The sequence below is a fragment of the Orycteropus afer genome, unplaced genomic scaffold (assembly GCF_000298275.1).
Source record: "Orycteropus afer afer isolate SDZICR_OR568_19922 unplaced genomic scaffold, OryAfe1.0 scaffold00188, whole genome shotgun sequence".
Lineage (NCBI taxonomy): Eukaryota > Metazoa > Chordata > Mammalia > Tubulidentata > Orycteropodidae > Orycteropus > Orycteropus afer.
In genome coordinates, this window is record NW_006921775.1 from 2448094 (window position 1) to 2466648 (window position 18555).

General features: G+C 37.7%; 1 protein-coding gene across 1 annotated transcript in view; it reads right to left on the reverse strand.

Moving 5' to 3' along the window:
- The window catches only part of NMNAT3 (nicotinamide nucleotide adenylyltransferase 3), a 123525-nt gene extending 108313 nt beyond the window's left edge, over positions 1–15212 (reverse strand). Inside the window, exon 1 of the mRNA XM_007947514.1 lies at positions 15104–15212. Coding sequence (XP_007945705.1) covers positions 15104–15212 — 109 coding nt within the window. The remainder of the gene's footprint in view (positions 1–15103) is intronic.
- Positions 15213–18555: the final 3343 nt, after the last annotated feature.

Consider the following 18555-nt stretch of genomic DNA (forward strand, 5'->3'; position numbering starts at 1 on the left):
AAAAAAAAAAACTTTGATGAATCACACCAACAAATAACCACCAGTTAAATATAAATAGAATGACATCACAATGTCTATGAGATAAATGACCATCCCAGTCCACACAAAGAAGCAAGATAAAATAGTAGAAACAAAGGATGATGATACAAACTAAGAAAACATTCCTGAGGAAGAAGCAGCATTGGAATTCTATGATAAGGAATTCAAAAGAATTATATATTAGTACCTTCAATGGATTGAGAGACAGATCAAGTAAAACACTGATTAAGGAAAACACAGACAAAATTCTAGAACAATTTAGGAAAACAACAGAAGAACAAACTGACAGAATAAACAATAAATTAGAAACGATACAAAAACAACAAATTGAAATCCAGAAGATTAATACTAAGATTTCAGAAATAGATAACACATTGAATGAGCAAAGAAGTGGAATTCAATCAATGGAAGACTGACTTAATGAGATTGAACACAAATACCTCCATACTATTTTGTTAAGGGATCATCAGAAAAAAAAAGATCAAAATAAAACGAAGAAAGCCTAAGATTCATATGGGATACCATGAAGAAGAATAACCCACATGTAATCAGAATTCTAGAACAGGAAGAGACAAGTAAAATCACAAAGAAAATTGTTGAAGATTTGTTGGAAAAGAATTTTCCTAATATGATTAAAGATGAGACTATATCCATTCAAGAAGTTCAACGAACCCCAAACATGATAGACCCCAAAAGAAAATCACCACAACATATCGTAATCAAACTCACCAAAACCAAAGACAAAGAAAGAATCCTGAAAGTAGCACAATAAGCACAAATAAGACTCAGCTGTGATTTCTCAGCAGAAACCATGCAAGTGAGTAGGCATTGGGATGATATACATAAAACCCTAAAAGAAAAAAATTGCCAACCAAGAATTATATACCCAGCAAAATTATCCCTCAAATATTATGGTGAAATTAGGACATTTCCAGATAAGCATAAATTAAGGTAATTTGTTAAAACCACACCAACTTTATAAGAGATGCTAAAGAGAGTCCCTTTGGACAGAGAACAAACAACAGCAGACAGCAACCAATAACTAACACACCTAATGGCAGAACCCAGAAACCAAGCCAACTGTATATGTATCCAAAATAAAATAAGCTTACAAGACTGTAAATAGGGAACCAGAGACATCAATTGGCAAATGAGCACAACTACAAACCAAAAAGAGAGAGTAAACAGTGTAGGTACAAAACTCTCAAATGGCTTGGAAGTCAAGCCAATTGCGAGATAAAACAGACTGTTGTAAATTTGGGAAGAAAATTATAAATCATAGAGTAATCTCAAAGAAAAATAATAAACTCTCACATCAAAATACAAAGAGGAGAGACACAAATATTTAACAAATACTAAAACACCAGTAATGAAGGAAATGATAAAAAAATTAATAAACAAAATGAGCTCAGCATAGAAAATTATATGGAACAAAGAAATGAGCAACACCATGAAAAAAACATACAACAAAATAACAACAATGAATTCACATTTGTCTATAATTACAATGAATATGTTGTTGTTAGGTGCTGTCGAGTCATCTCTGACTTACAGCAACCCTATGTACAGCAAAATGAAACACTGCCCAGTACTGTTCCAGCTCCATGATCCCAACTATACCTGACCCCATCGTTGTAGCCACTGTGTCAATCCATCTTGTTGAGGGCCTTCCCCTCTTTCCTTGACCTTCCACCTTACCAAGCATGATATCCTTCTTCAGGGAATGGTCTCTTCTTACAACATGACCAAAGTAGGTGAGGTGAAGTCTGATCATTCTTGCTTTCAAGGAGCATTCTGGCTGCATTTCTTCCAGGACAGATTTGTTAGTTCTTTTAGCAGTCCACAGTATTTTCAGCATTCTTCTCCAGCACCACAACTTAAAAGCATCGGCTCTTCTTCAGTCTTCCTAATTCATTGTCCAGATTTCATATGCATATGAGGTAATTGAAAATATCATGGCTTGTGTCAGGCAGACCTTAGTCCTCAAGGACTTTGCTCTTCAGCACCTGTAAGAGGTCTTTTGCAGCTGATTTGCTCAGTGCTATACGTCTGATATCTTGACTGCTGCTTCTATTGGCACTGATTATAGAACCAAGTAATAAGAAGTCTTTGACAACTTCAGTCTTTTCTCCATTTATTGTGATGCTGTTTATTGGTCCCGTTGTGAGGACTTTTGTTTTCTTTATATTGAGATGCAATCCATACTGCAGACCGTATTCTTCAATCTTCATCAGAAAGTACTTCAAGTCATCCTCACTTTCAGCAAGCAAAGTTGTGTTATCAAAGTATCACAAGTTGTTAATGATTCTTCCTCCAATCCTGATGCCACATTCTTCTTCATATATACCAGTTTCTCGGGTTATCTGCTCAGTGTAGAGATTGAATACGTATGGTGAAAGGATACAACACTGACACACTCCCTTCCTGATTTTAAACCAGGCAGTGTCCCCTTGTTCTGTTTCAACAACAGTCTCCTGATCTATGTACAGGTTCCTCATGAGTACAATTAAGTGTTCTGGAATTCCTATTCTCAATGTTATCCACAATTTGTTATGATCCACACAATCAAATGCTTTTGCATAGTCAATAAAACACAAGTAAACATCTTTCTAGTATTCTTTGCTTTCAGCCAAGATCCATCACACATCAGCAATGATATCCCTCATTCCACGTCCTTTTCTGAATGCAGCTTGCATTTCTGGAAGTTCTTTGTCAATATACTGCTGCAACCATTTTTGAATTATCTCCAATAAGATTTTACTTCTGTTTGATATTAATGATATTGTTCAATAGTTTCCACATTCTGTGGAATCAGCTTTCTTTGGAATGAGTAAAAATATGATCTCTTCCAGTCAGTTGGCCAGGTAGTTGTCTTCCAAATCTCCTGGCATAGCTGAGTGAGTGTCTCCAGTGCGGCATCCGCTTGTTGAAACATCTCAATGGATATCCCGTCAATTCCTGGAGCCTTGTTTTTTGCCAATTCCTTCATTGCAGCTTCGACTTCTTCCTTCAATACCATTAGTTCTTGTTCATATGCCACCTCCTGAAATGTGTGAACACTGGCCAATTTTTTTTTTTTTTGGTACAGTGACTCTGTATATTCCTTCCACTTTCTTTTGATGTTTCCTGCATCACTCAATACTTTGCCCATAGAATCTTTCAATATTGCAACTTGAGGCTTAAATTTCCTCTTCAGTTCTTCCAGCTTCAGAAATGCTGACTGTGTTCTTCGCTTTTGGTTTTCTAACTCCCGGTCTTTGCACATTTCATTATAACTGACTTTGTCTTCTCAAGTTGCTCTTTGAAATCTTCTGTTCAGCTCTTTTATCTTGTCATTTCTTCCATTTGCTTTAGCCACTCTTCATTCAAGGGCAAGTTTCAGAGTCTCTTCTGACATACATTTTGGTCCTTCCTTCCTTTCCTATCTTTTTAATGACCTTTTGCTTTCTTCATGGATGATGTTCTTGATGTCATCCCACAATTCTTCTGGTTTTCTGTCATTGGTGTTCAAGGCATCAAATCTATTCTTTAGAAGGTCTCCAAATTCAGGAGGGATATATTCATGGTCATATTTTGGCTCTCGTGGACTTGTCTTGGCTGAAGATACTGAGTTTTTCCATTGCCTCTTGCCACAGGTAAGTCGATCTGATTCCTGTGTACTCCATCTGGTAAAGTCCATGTGTATAGCCACTGTTTGTGTTGTTGAAAAAGGTATCTGCAATGAGTAAGTCATTATTCTTGCAAAATTCAATCATGTGATCTCCAGGGTCATTTCATCACCAAGGCCAAATTTTCCAACTACTGGTGATCCTTCTTTGTTTCCAACTTTTGCATTCCAATCATCAGTGATAATCACCACATCTTGAATGCACATTCAGTCAATTTCAGACTGCAGAAGTTAGTAAAAATCTTCAATTTCCTCATCTTTGGTTTTCATAGTTGGTGAGTAAATTTGAATAATAGTAGTATTAACAGGTCTTCCTTGTAGGCATATGGATATTATCCTATCACTGACAGCATTGTACTTCAGGATAGATCTTGATAGATCTTGAAACATTCTTTGTGATGATCAATGCCACACCATTCCTCTTCAATTTGTCATTCCCAGCATAGTAGATCATATTGTTGTCTGATTCAAAATGGCCAAAACCAGTCTATTTCAGTTCACTAATGGGTAGGATATCAATCTTTATGTGTTCCATTTCATTTTTGACAACCTTCAATTTTCCTAGATTCATACTTCATACATTCCACGTTCTGATTATGAATGGATGTTTGCAGCTGTTTCTTCTCATTTTGAGTTGTGCCACATTAGCACATGGAGGTCCTGAAAGCTCTACTTTATCCATATCATTAAGGTTGACTCTACCCTGATGAGGCAGCCCTTTCTCAGCCATATCTTGAGTGCCTTCCAATCTGAGGGGCTCATCTTCCAACACTGTATCAGACAATGATTCAGGGCTATTCATAAAGTTTCCCAGCAATGTATCAGACAGTGTTTCTCTGCTATTCATAAGGTTTTCATCGGCCAATTCTGAGAAGTGGATGGCCTCTTCCTTGTGAGTCTGTCTCAATCTGGAAGCTCCACTGAAACCCGCCCACCATGGGCAACCCTGCTGGCATTTGAAACATTGATGGCACAGCCTCCAGCCTCACAGCAAAACACAAGCCACCACAGTATGACAAACTAACAGACAAGTTCATCTCCCTTAGCTTCCTGCCTGAGGGTTACCCATTTTACCTATTTTGGCCATTGGCCGGCTGTTGTTTCCTGCCTGGGGTCTCTCTCCCACTGACCTGATCTGGCCGTGAGCCCTGACTGCTAAATGTAAATGGAGTAAACACAACACTCAAGAGATGTAGAGTTGAAGACTGGATAAGAAAACATGACCCATCAATATGCTGTCTACAAGAAGCTCACCTTAGACACAAAGACAGAAACAGACTGAAAATCAAAGGTTGGAAGAAGATGTATCAAGCAAATGGCAATCAAAAAAGAGCAGGAGTGGTAATATTAATTTCTGGTAAAATAGACATTAAGAGAAAAGCCATCGTAAGAGACAAGGAAGGACATTACATAATGATTAAAGGATCAGTCGAACAAAGGACATAATCATAATCAATATCTATGAACCCAATGAAAGATTCCCAAAATACACAAATCAGACTTTAACACAATTGAAAGGACAAATAGATGATTCCACAGTAATAGTTAGGAGATTTTAATACATTACTTTCAATGAAAGATAGAACAACTGGAAAGAAAGTCAACAAAGATACAGAAGAACTAAACAACACAATCAACTGATTTAACCTCATAGACATAAACAGGGCACTTCTTCCATAAACAGCATGATATATATTCTTTTCCAGTGCACATGAACACTCTCCAGGTAGACCATATGTTAAGCCACAAAGAAAGCCTCAACAAATTTTAAAACACTGAAATACCTATATGACTACGAGATCAGAAGAACTAGATGGTGCCTGGCTACCACTGTCATCCACTTGGAAGGGGATCTATGTAGGAGATCCTTGATAGAGAGGGAGAACAATGTGGAATAAAACTCAAAATCATTTGGAGGAAAAAAAAGGGGGGACCAGGTTTGCTGATCCAATAGAGTCTGGTGGAACCACTGAGACTATGGCCCCCAGCTGCCCTTTGGGTCTGGAATTGAACCCACACCTGTGGTTTCCAGTCAAACAAAAGACAGGCATATGAGTTGAACATTTACCTCAAGTAGCTACACGCCTTGGAAAGAACAATCATGGGAGAAAGAAGGGCTGCTTATGCACAGGTAGACAGCTCAGGGGGCAGGAGCCCATGGAGGGATGGACACTGGGAAGAGGTAACTATGGGGAGGAAGTGGGAGGGGAGCTGTTGCATTGTGGTAAACTGTGGTCAATGTCATGAGACAAAGTGAATGTGAACTGCTGTATGGAAAGTGAATTTGCTCTGTAAATCTTCACCCAAATCACAATTAAAAAAAAAAAAACACTGAAATACTGCAAAGCATCTTCTCAGATCACAATGCTATAAAATTAGAAATCAACATTAGGAAGATCAATAGAAAAGGAGCAAAAACATAGAAACTGAATAACACCTTCTTTAAAACTACTGGGTAACAGCAGAAATAATATATATCACAAATGCATTTCCTTCTTTCCCTCAAATGGAATATTATTTTTCTTTCTTTCTTTTTTTTTCCCACACATTTGCCCAGGATAAATTTTGAGCAGTGAAACCCATGGGTACATATTTTATTTCCAGATATAAGGTATAATTAACATAACACAACAATTGGCCTTAAACTTATACAATAATTCTTTTCTACCATCTAATATCCAGTCTGTATTCAAATTTTCTTGACTCTTATGAATATCATTGTATATTTGATTTGTTTTAAAAAAGATTCACATAAGGTCTGTATGTTGTGCTTGTTTAAAAGAAACAGTCGTCACCCAGTTGATCCTGACTCACTGCTGTCTCAAGTGTATCAGGGTACTCCATAGGGTTTCCGTTGGCTTATTTTTCAGAAGCAGATTGTCACACCTTTCTTACAAGGCACCTCTGGGTGGATTTGAAACCCCCCAACCTTCTGGTTACAGCCCAGCCTGCTAATCCTTTGCACCACCCAGGGCCTCTGTATTTGGTTTATGTGTCTCCTAAGTCCCCGTTACTCTACACAGTTCCTAATTCTTCTTTCTTTCTTGCCAATTATTTGTTAAAGAAACTGGGTCATTTGTCCTACAGAATTTATCACATTTTATATGTGGAGTCTTTTTATTTTATTTTTTAATTTGGTATTATTTTTTTAGGTATAACTGACATACAATATACTACACATGTTTAAGGGACATAATTTGATAAGTTTTCACAAGTATACACCTGTGAAATCAACACTACAATCAAGATAATGAATATATCCATCAGCTCTAAAAGTTTTCTGTGCCACTTTGAAATACCTCAGTCCTGCCCTTTTCTCCTGCCTCAATTCCCAACTACTCATCGGTTTTCTGTCATTGTAGTTTAGTTTACGTTTTCTAGAATTTTATATAAATGAAATCTAGTATACAGTCTTTCTGGTCTGGCTTCTTTCAGCATAATTATTTTGAGATTCATCTATGCTGTTGATTCATTCCTTTTTATTGTTCAGTAATATTCTATCACACCAAACCCCAAAAACCAAATTCACGCCACCAAGTCAACACTGACTCATAGCAACCCCCACTGGGTTGTCAAGCCTGTAAATCTTTACAAAATCAGACTGGTTTGTCTTTCTTCAACAGAGCAGTTAGTGGGTTCAAACGACCACAGAGAGAAATCAAAATTTGTCTCTCCACTCACATGTTGATGGACTTTTAGGCAGTTGTCAGTTTAGGGCCATCCTAATTAAGATTGTCCTGAACACTCATGCACAAGCCCTTGTTTTTCATAGGCATCTTTTCTTTTTTTAAAATCAGGTTGAGGAAGTTCCTTTCTATTCCTAATTTGCTGAGAGTTTTTTGTTTATCTATTTTTAAAAATCAGAGATGGATGTTGGCTTTTGGCAATTGCCTTTCAGTGTATTTTTGACAACTGCTTTTGACAATTGCCTTTTCATTGAGATAATCTTTTTTCTTTCTTTCTTTTTTAGTTTGTTAATATATTGACTTACACTGATCAGTTTCTGAGTATTAAACTAACCTTGTATCTCAAGGATTAGCTCCATCTTGTGATGATATGTTATCCTTCTTATGTGTATTTGGATGTGATTTATAAAAATTTTGCTTAGGATTTTTGAACCTATGCCCATGAAGGATATCGGTATATAGTTTTATAGATTTCTTTTCTTGGCATTCTTTGTCTGGTTTGGATAGCAGAGTAATCCTGGCTCACAGATGGATTTGGGAAGTATTTCCTCCTCTTTCATCTACTGGAAGAGTTTGAGCACAGCTGCTATTATTTCTTCCTTAACCGCTTGGTAGAACTCACCAATGGAGCCATCTTTTTCTTTGTGGGAAAGTTTTTTAACTTCAAATTGAATTTCTTTAATTGATACAGGGTTATTCAAGTTATTTATTTCATGTTGAATGAGGTTTGGTAGTATGTCTTTCAAGGGATTTGTTGATTCCAACAAAGGTGTCGAATTTATAGACGTAAAATTCTTCATAATATTGCCTTGTTGTTGTTGTTGTTGTTTTGTGCCATCGAGTCAGCCCCGACTCATAGCGACCCCTCCTTGGGTTTCCTAGGCAATATCACTATGGAAGTAGATTGCCCCATCTTCCTTCCGAGGAGTGGTTGGTGGGTTTGAACCACCAGCCTTCTGGTTAGCAGTCAAGTGCCTGAGCCACTATGCTACCAGAGCTCCTAATATTGCCTTAGGGTCCTTTTAATATTGGTAGAATCCGCAGTTCTGATATCTCTCTAACTCCTGATAGTAGTAATTTATACCTGCCTTCATTTTTCCCCAATTGTTTGGCTAGAGGTTTATCAATTTTGTTGATTTCCTCAAAGAAACAGCTCCTGGTTCCATCAATTTTCTCTAGTGTGTTTCTGTTTTCTATTTTATTGATTTCTGATGTTTATTATTTCTTTGCTTTTGCTTATTTTGTGTTTCATTTTTCCTTCTCTTTCTAGTTTCTCAAAGTAGAAGCTGAAGACATTGATTTGAGACTTTTTTTTCCTAAGATGATTTCTAGTGCTATAAAGTTACATTAGTGGCACCCCAAAATTTTTGATATGATCTGCTTTAATTTTAATCAGGTAAAAATATTTTATAATTTCCATTTTTATTTTTATGGCAATGCATGGGATTTTAGAACTGTGCTATTTTGTTTCCAAATATTTGGGATTTTCCAGAAATCTTTCTATTATGGATTTTTAATTTAATTCCACTGTAGCAGAGAACACTTTGTATGACTTAAGTCCTTCAGTATTTATTGAGACTTCTTTTCTGGTCCAGAATAGGGTCTATATTGCTAAATATTCTGTATGTTCTTGAAAATAATGTGCATTCTGTTGATGTTTGGTGGAGTATCCTATAAACATCAACTAGATCAAGTTGGTTGATATTGTTGTTGAAGTCTTCCATATCCTAACTAATTTTCTATGTAGCTAATTTTATCAATTGGTGAGGAAGAGGTATTGAAATATCTGACTGTAATTGTGTACTTATCTATTTCTCCTTGCAGTTCTATATATTTTTGCTTAATGCATTTAAAAATACTATTATTAAAAACAAAACATTTAAGATTGTTATTTCCTTTTGATGACTTGACCACTATGTAATTAAGAAATGATCTCCTTTATCCCTGGTAAAATTCTTTGCTCTGAAATCTACCTTCTCTAATACTACTATATCCTCTCCAGCTTTCTTTTAATTAGTGGTACCAAACACAAAACCAAACTCTATGCCATCGAGTCGATTATGACTCATAGCAACCCCTATTGGGTTTCCAGGGTGGTAAATCTTTACAGAAGTAGATTGCCCAACCTTCCTTTTAAGGAGTGGCTGGTGGGTCTGCACTGCCAACCTTCTGGTTAGCAGTCAAATGCCTTAGGCACTACGCAACCAGAGCTCCTTTAATTAGTGGTAGTATGGGGTAATTTTCCCCATTCTTTTACTTTTAACCTATTTGTGTCTTTATATTTAAAGTGTGTTTTCCATAGGCACCATGTAGATCTAGCTTATTTTATCCACTGTGATGATCTCTGCCTTTAAATAAGGGTGGTTACACTACTAATATTTAATGTAAATATTATTATGGTTAGGTTTAAGTCTATCATTTGTTATTTGTTTTCTATTTGTCCTATCATTTTTTTTCTGTTTCCTTTTTGCTATTTTTCAGTCTTCTTTTGGATTCAGTATACTCTGATTTTATCTCCTTTGTAGGCTTGTTAGCTGTAACTTAGTTATTTTAGTAGTTTATAGTATACATCTAACTTATCATAGTCTGTGAAGGCTGGTGGTTCAAACCCACCAGCCACTCCTCAGAAGGAAGGTTGGACAATCGACTTCCGTAGTGATACCACCTCAGAAACCCAAGGAGGGGTCGCTATGAGTTGGACCCAACTCGATGGCAGTGACAGTGAGATCATAGACTGTTGTGTTTTTAGGTGCTGTTAATTCAGTTCTGACCCACAGTGACCCTATGTACAACAGAATGAAACACTGCCTGCTCCTGTGCCAGCCTCATACTCTTTGCTAAGTTTGAGGCCACAGTTGCAGCCATTATGTCAATCCATCTCATTGAGGATCTTCCTGTTTTTCACTGACCCTCTAATTTACCAAGCATGATATCCTTCTCCAGGGACTAGTCCTTCCTGATAACATGCCCAAAGTACGTGAGATGCAGGCTTGCCATTCTTGCTTTTAAGGAGCATTCTGGCTGTACTTTCAACATACATTTGTTTGTTCTTTTGGAAGTCCCTGGTGTTTTCAATATTCTTTGCCAACACCGTAATTCAAAGGCATCAATTCTTCTTTGGTCTTCCTTATTCATTGTCCAGCTTTCACATGCATATGAAGTGAACGAAAATACTCTAGCTTGGGTCATGTGCAGACACATACATTCTGTGACACTAATTTTACTTCTCAAAGTGACAGCTTTGCTTTTTAACACTATAAAGAGGTCTTTTGCAGCAGATTTGCCCAATGCAATACATTGTTTGATTTCTTGACTGCTGCTTTTAAGGGCCTTGATTATGCATTCAAGTAAAATTAAATCCTTGACAACTTCAATATTTTCCCTGTTTAACATAATGTAGCTTATTGGTCTAGTTGTGATGATTTTTGTTTTCTTTATGTTGCAGTAGAATTCATATCAAAGGCAGTAAGTAGTTTTTGATCTTCATCAATTAGTGGTTCAAGCTTTCTTCACTTTCAGCAAGTAAGGCTGTGTCATCTGCATACTGCAGGTCATTAATGAGTCTTCCTCCAATTTTGATCTTGTATTCTTCATATAGTTCAGATTCTCAGATCATTCGCTGAGCATACAGATTGAATAAGTATGGAGAAAGGATACAACCCTGATACACACCCTTCCTTATTTTATACCATGAAGTATTGCCTTGTTCCGTTCAAATGACTGAATCTTGGTTATGTACAACAGGTTCCGCATGAGCACTATCAAGTGTTCTGGAATTTCTATTGTTTGCAATGTTACCCATAACATCATGGATCCACCCACTCTAATATCACATATCATAGTGTACCTTTAGTAATTCGATACCATTTTACATTTAAGAACATTACAAAGCATATTTCCTTTTCTCCCCTCCCAGCTTTAATGCTGCCGTTGTCATACATTTTACTTTTACACATTATAAACCATAATACACTGTTATTATTTATTTTAAATAGTCAATAATCTTTTGAAGAAATTTAAATAAGAAAAGAATCTTATATAATTACCCATGTGGTTACCATTTCCAATGTTCTTCATTCCTTTGTGTAGATCCATATTTCTACTGGTATTATTTTCTTCTACCTGAAGAATTTCTTTAACATTTCTTGTAGTGTAGGTCTGCTGGTGGTGAGTTCTTTCAGCTCTTGTATATCTGAAAATCTCTCTATTTTGTCTTCAGTTTTGAAAGATATTGTCACTGGATACAGAATTCTAGGCTGACAGTCTTTCTTTCAGTACTTTAAGACGTTATACTGTGTTTCCTTTTGCATTGCTTATACAAAAGGACAGCTGATTAGTTGTCATCCTTAGCTTTGTTCCTCTACTACTACTTTTTAGATTTTCTCTTTATTACTGGTTGTGAAAATTTGATTATGATTTACCTTGGTGATATTTTCTTCATGTTTCTTGTGCTTGGGGTTTGTTGAGCTACTTGGATCTGTGGACTATAAGATTTTATGAAATTTGCAAAAATTTCAGTCATTCCTTCAAATAGTTTTCCTTTTTCCCCTGTCAAAAATCTAAATGCTTAAAGAAACACCAAAAATTAGTGTCATGGAACATATTTATTGTGAGTACATATGATTTGAATTAGGCAGCATAACCCAAACATGTTAGGAAGGTGCTCTGAAAAGGGGATAGTGAAAGGGATAATTAAACTGTTACGGTAATTTCTCAAGAAATAGCATCAAAGCACAGGGCAGGTTATAAAACAGTCACCAAGGACATGCCATAAATCCTAAAACAGCCTCTAGCCAGACCCTGGAGTGCCTGCTTCTACAAGCTGGCTGCACGTAGATCATTTTCCAAAAGAACTCAATGACTAAAGCTAAACACTCTCCACTAAGCTGCCTACTAAGCTATTAGTTTGACCTGAAGCTGATTCCATGGAACAGGTTCTTCAAAGTTCAAATGAATACCTAAGGACAGATGGCTTAGTGGTCACCCCAATTCCATGAACCCAGAATTCTGGATTTCCAGGAGAATAAAAACAATTTTGTTACCCTTCCTCCTCTTTTCTCCTTCAAAGATTCCAATTACAAATACATTAAACTGCTTGAAGTTAATTCTACAACTTACAGATATTCCTTTTTTTTCTTATCTCTTTTCATTATTCTTTCTCTATGTGTTTCATTTTGGATAGTCTCTGTTGTTGTATCTTCAAGTTAGCTCACTTTTTCTTTTGCAATGTCCAGTCTATTGTTAATCCTACTCAGCTTATTTTCAAATTCAACACACAGTAGTTTTCATCTCTAACAGCTTGATCTGGGTTCATTTTATATTTTCCATGTCTCTATTTAACTTTTTGAACACATGGAGTATAATTATAATAACTATTTTTATATCTTTATCTGGCAATTCTAACATCTGTGTTAGTTCTTGTTTGGTTTCAATTGGTTAATTTTTCTCCTAATTATGGGTATGGGTATAGACATTTAATTTTTTTTGACACAGAACACTAAATTGCCCTTCAAGAATGCTTAGAATTCATCCTAGCACTACCAGTACATGAGAGTGTTTGCTTCTCTATCCTGGGAGCATTGAATTTTGTCAATATTTAATCTTTGCCAATCTCATTAGCTAAAACTATTTACTCCTTATTTTAGTTACCTAGAGCTATTATATGGAGCTCTGGTAGCATAGTGCCTGAGGCACTTGACTGCTAACCAGAAGGCTGGCAGTTCAAACCCACCAGCCACTCCTTGGAAAGAAGGTTGGGCAATCTACTTCCATAGTGATACTGCCTTGGAAACCCAAGGAGGGGTCTGACTCAATGGCAAAAAACAACAATAACAGCGCTATTATAACAGAAATACCACAAGCTGGTGGCTTTAAAGAGCAGAAATTTATTTTCTAGACTTCAAGAGGCTAGAAGTCCAAATTCAGGACACTGGCTTTAGGGAAATGATCTCTCTCTGTTGGTTCTGGGGTAAGATCCTTGTTTCTTTCAGCTTCTGTAGTCCAGGTGGTCCCAGGTTCCTTGGCAATCTATAGCTGTCCCCTCATTGTGTTTGCTTCTGTGTCTAATCTGTGTCCTAAACTTAATCCCTTCTGAATTATAAAATTGTATGATTTTATAATTCAGAAGGGATTAAGTTTAAAACACACCCTACACTAATATGGCCTTATTAACATAATAAGAAACCCCTATTCCTGAACAAGATTGCATCCACAGGTATAGAGATTAGGATTCTAACATACTTTGGAGGGATACAATTCAGTCCACAACATTCCCTCAACAGGTATTTATTGAGCATGACTATAAGCCCAGCAACTGATGGGATCAATTTTGTGCCATTCAAGCAGCTGCAGTTGCTGTCCTTAGAGTACTTACAACCTTGTGGTGTTTTATCTTGATTTTATTTGCATTTTTGATCATTATTAGTGATGGTAAGCATCTTTTCTCAAGTATATTGGCCATTTATATTTCTCTTTTGGCATACTTCCTACCAATGTTCATTGACCAGTTTTAACTGCATTGTTTGCATTTTTTTATTCCATTGTTAGAGCAATTTACTAAGGATAAACAGCCACGTTCACTTTTTAAATAATAAAAAAAATTATGTTTTGTAAACAAAGACATCTTCTTAAAATAAACCAACACTTACATACAATTTTTTCAAGTATATTATTATTCACATGTTACACAATTACTAACTTTTTTCTGTATTAAAAGTAAATGGGAAATGATTCTGATGTTTAAAAAATGCCCTTAAAAGCACCTTTTTTTGAACAATACATAAAAATAAATATATAATAAATAAATACTTTCATATGTATCTGACATCAACATAGAAATGACTTATATTCTTTGGAAATAATCACACAGATTCCAAATGCCATTTTGCTCCCTTACTGATAAAATGAAAAGTCAAAGAATGAAACATTCCCAGATTAAATATTTCTAGCTGATTAAATATTTCTGGCAAAGTCAAGCCATCTGCATTGGAAATGACCTATATATAAGATTATTAATTTGTAACCACCTAAGATCTATTCTTTTAAAGGAGAAAATGTCAAAATCCTCATTACTGAATCTTTGATTACATACCACAGAGTAATTGTGGTTGGTATTGTTAGCTGCCATTGAGTCAATTTTGAGTCATGGCAACCTCATGAGTGCAGAGAGAAGTGATGCTTAAGGTTCTCAAGGCTGTGACCTTTTAGAAGCAGATCACCAGGCCTGTGATCCAAGGTGCCCTGGAGGAGTTCAAACTGACACCTTTCAGCTAGAAGTCAAAAGTTTAACCATTTGCACCACCCAGGGACACCCTACAGAGCTGTAGGAACTCTCAAAGGCTCATGCTGCTGTTAATCTGGCTGTGTAGGTAAATGTTGGGAGCACCAGCTGGGATGCCCTAATTGAGGCATAGGTGCTATAAAGTGCCTAGTGTCTTTTTAGCATTCATGGATAATGTGAAGTCAGTGGGGTGGAGAAGGGGGTGGGGGCTGAGAAGTGTTTGATTCTACAACCAAGGATATGACTTGTACCCGTGCCAGCTAAGAATGGGGAACTCTCTGAATATAACAGAGAAAATGTATGCTATAGGTTATGTTGTAAACGAATATATCAAGTACTTTTAACAATGATGATGATGATGACAGCAGCCAACATATCTTTACGAGGACCAACCCACCAGTTCTTTTGTTGGACTTGGACCTCAGGACTGACCTGTTTGGTGTAGGTGGTCTCTGGCCACCTCAAACAAGCGCAGGTGCATGTTGGTGATGGGGTTGAAGGAGCCACAGGCCAAGAGCACCACAGGGATTTGGTTCTTCATCTTGTCAGGCACATCCACGCCCACTGCAGTGGCCACCCTGCCTTCATGGGGACAAAAAAAAAAAAAAAAAACCAACATGTCAAGGAGTTGGCATTGAGGTAATTTTCTACATCAGTATTTCAAATTCCCATGCTGGCCATTACTCCTCACTTGCAAGATGAGTGAAGGAGGCAATAATAAAGATGACATTTATGGAGGGCTCACCATAGGCCAGGAGCTATACCACATACTACACCAAATTATTTACCTTCTCCAACCAAATCCTTCCAACAACCCTGAGCAGTAATTTACATGCCTTGGGGACATTAGAAGCAACAGTGCCAGGACTAGACCCTAAGCAGTGTGACCCAAGAACCCACATTCTGCTCTTAACCTTTACACCCTCCCTAGGCTCTGATGGGTCCTTAGGTTCAAGAGGATGTCTATAACATCATTTCTGACGATCCGAGCAGAACAAACTAGCACTTTCTAAAAGACTTTTAATTGAAATAATTTTAGGCTTTACAAAAAAGTGCAAAATTAGTACAAAGATTTCCTGTATGCCCTTTACCCAGATTACCCAAATGTTAACTTTTTGGCACATTTGCTTTATCATTTATTTTTTCTCTCCTTCTCTCTCTAAATGTATATCTGTATAAGGTTTTCCCTGGCCACTTCTTTGAGAAGTGGATGGCCTCTTCCTTCTTCTGAGTCTGTCTCAGTCTGGAAGCTGCGTTAAAAACCAAGTGCAACCCTGCTGGCATTTTAAACACCAATGGCACAGCCTCCAGCCTCACAGCAACCCACAAGCCACCACAGTAAGACAAACTGACAGACAAGTTTGTCTCCCTTAGCTGTTTGAAACCTCTCCACTCTACTATTACCTGGATCCTACCCTCCTTCCTGCCTTTGGGTGGAGGCTGTCTGTCTCCCTCCCCTTACCTGGATCCTGCTGCCATTTGGCCCCAGCTTTCCCTCTTTCCTGCCTATGTATGTGAGAGCTGGACAACGAACAAGAAAGACCAAAGAAGAGTCGATGCTTTTGAGATGTGGTGCTGGTGAAGAATGCTCAAAGTACCATGGACTGCTAAAAGAACTAACAAGTCTGTCCTGGAAGAAGTGCAGCTAGAATGCTCCTTGGAAGCAAGAATGACCAACCTTCATTTCACCTACTTTGGTCATGTTGTCAGAAGGGACCACTTCCTGGAGAAGGATGCCATGCTTGGTAAGGTGAAGGGTTGACGAAAGAGGGGGAAGGCCCTCAATGAGATGGATTGATACAGTAGCTGCAGCGATGGGTTCAAGTATAGCAAGGATCATGGAGATGGCGTGGGACTGGGCAGGGTTTCATCCTGCTGTGCACAGGGTTGCTTTGAGTTGGAGATGACTCGACGGCACCTAACGACAACAACATCTGTATAAACCTATAAATTTTTTTTTTTTTTTTTTCTGAAACGTTTGGGAGTAAGTTGTAGACATGGCCCTCTTTACCTCTAAGAACTATAGTACATGTTTTGTAAGAATAAATATATTCTCTCACATGACTGCAAAATAATCAAAATCAGGAAATTAATATTAATACAGCACTATTATCTAATATACAGACATTATTCTGATTTCGCCCATTGCCCTTTATCTGTTGTAGTTGTGCTGTCAATTCTGACTTACAGGGAACACATGTGACAGAATAGGGAGCCCTATAATGTTTTCTTGGCTGTAATCTTTATGGAAGGAGATTACCAGGTCTTCCTCCAATAGAACTGTGGGTGAGTTCAAACCGCCAACCTCTTGGCTAGCAGCACAGTGTTTAAATGTTGTGCTACCAGGACTCCTTGTCCTTTATCTTGTTGTTAGATGCCATCGAATTGGTTCTGACTTATAGTGACCCTAAGTACAACAGAATGAAACACTAACTGGTCTTGTTTCATCCTCACAATTGTTGCTATGCTTGAGCCCACTGTTGCAGCCACTGTGTCAACACATCTTGTTGAGGGTCTTCCTCTTTTTAACTGACCCTCTACTTTACCCTCTCCATGGACTGGTCCCTCCTGATAACATGACCAAACTATGAAAGATGAAGTCTCACCATCCTTGCTTCTAAAGAGCATTCTGGTTATACTTCTTCCAAGACAGATCTGTTCATTCTTCTGGAAGTCTATGGGATACTCAATATTCTTCACCAACACCATAATTCAAATGCATCAGTTCTTCTTCGGTTTTCCTTATTCATTGTCCAGCTTTTGCATGCACATGAGGCAACTGAAAATACCATGGGTTGGATCAGGAACACCTTAGTTTTCAAAGTGACATCTTTGTTCTTTAACCTTTAAAGAGGTCTTTTGTAGCAGATATGCCCAATGCAATATGTCATTTGATTTCCTGTCATTTGTCTAGGTCCCTAAAATTTTGAGTATGCCCAGTCCATCCTCTCAACTCCCCACTCTGTAGCTTTCCTTTTGGAAGAAGGAAATAGCCGGGCCATCAGGGCGAGCTGGCAGACACAACTCTCCTAACTCTACAGACACTACTTCCTGGATGTGGTAGTTAAGAGCTGCTAGAGTTAAACCTTGGTTTGCCTCCTAGTTCTGTCTCTTACTGACTCATAGTGTGCCCTCAGACAATCATAGTATCTTTATAAGTCTCTGTTTCTTCATCTGCAAAATGGGAATAATATTACTTACACTTACAGGTTTGTAGTGATGATAAATGAGATAATGTATGGATTTATTATCAAATGTCTGATACACAGTAAGAGCTCAATAAACAGTCACTGTGGTTGTGGTGATGATAATGACAATAATAAGGAAGATGCTGCTGCAGCTGATGCCTGTGATGGGGAGAAGGAGAAGGAAGGGGGTGGCAGTGTGCCTATGGTAGGCAGTTTTTAGGATGGTTCCCAATGATGCTTGTCTCCTGGTATTCACGCTGTTTTGTAACACACTCCTCTTGAGCTTGGACTGGACCAGGTAACTGGCTTCTAATAAACAGGAATACAGAAAAAGGGGATACCAATTCTGAGATTCAGTTATAAAAACAAAAACTCTGGCTTCCCTCTCATTCACTTCTTTTGTTCTCTCACTCATTCACTCTCATAAAACCTACTGCCATGTTGTGAGCTGCCTTATGGAGAGGCCCACAAGGCAAAGAATTGAGGGAGATCTTTGGCCAACAGCCAGTGAGGAACTGAGGCCCCATAGTCCAATAACCCAGAAGGAATTGAATCCTGCCAACAACTGTGTGAATGTGGAAGCCGATACTTCCCTGGTGGAACCTTCAGATGAGACCACAGCACCAACCAACACCTTGATTGTAGCCTTGTACAAGATTCTGAGCCAGAGGACACAGTTAAGCCATGCTTGGATTC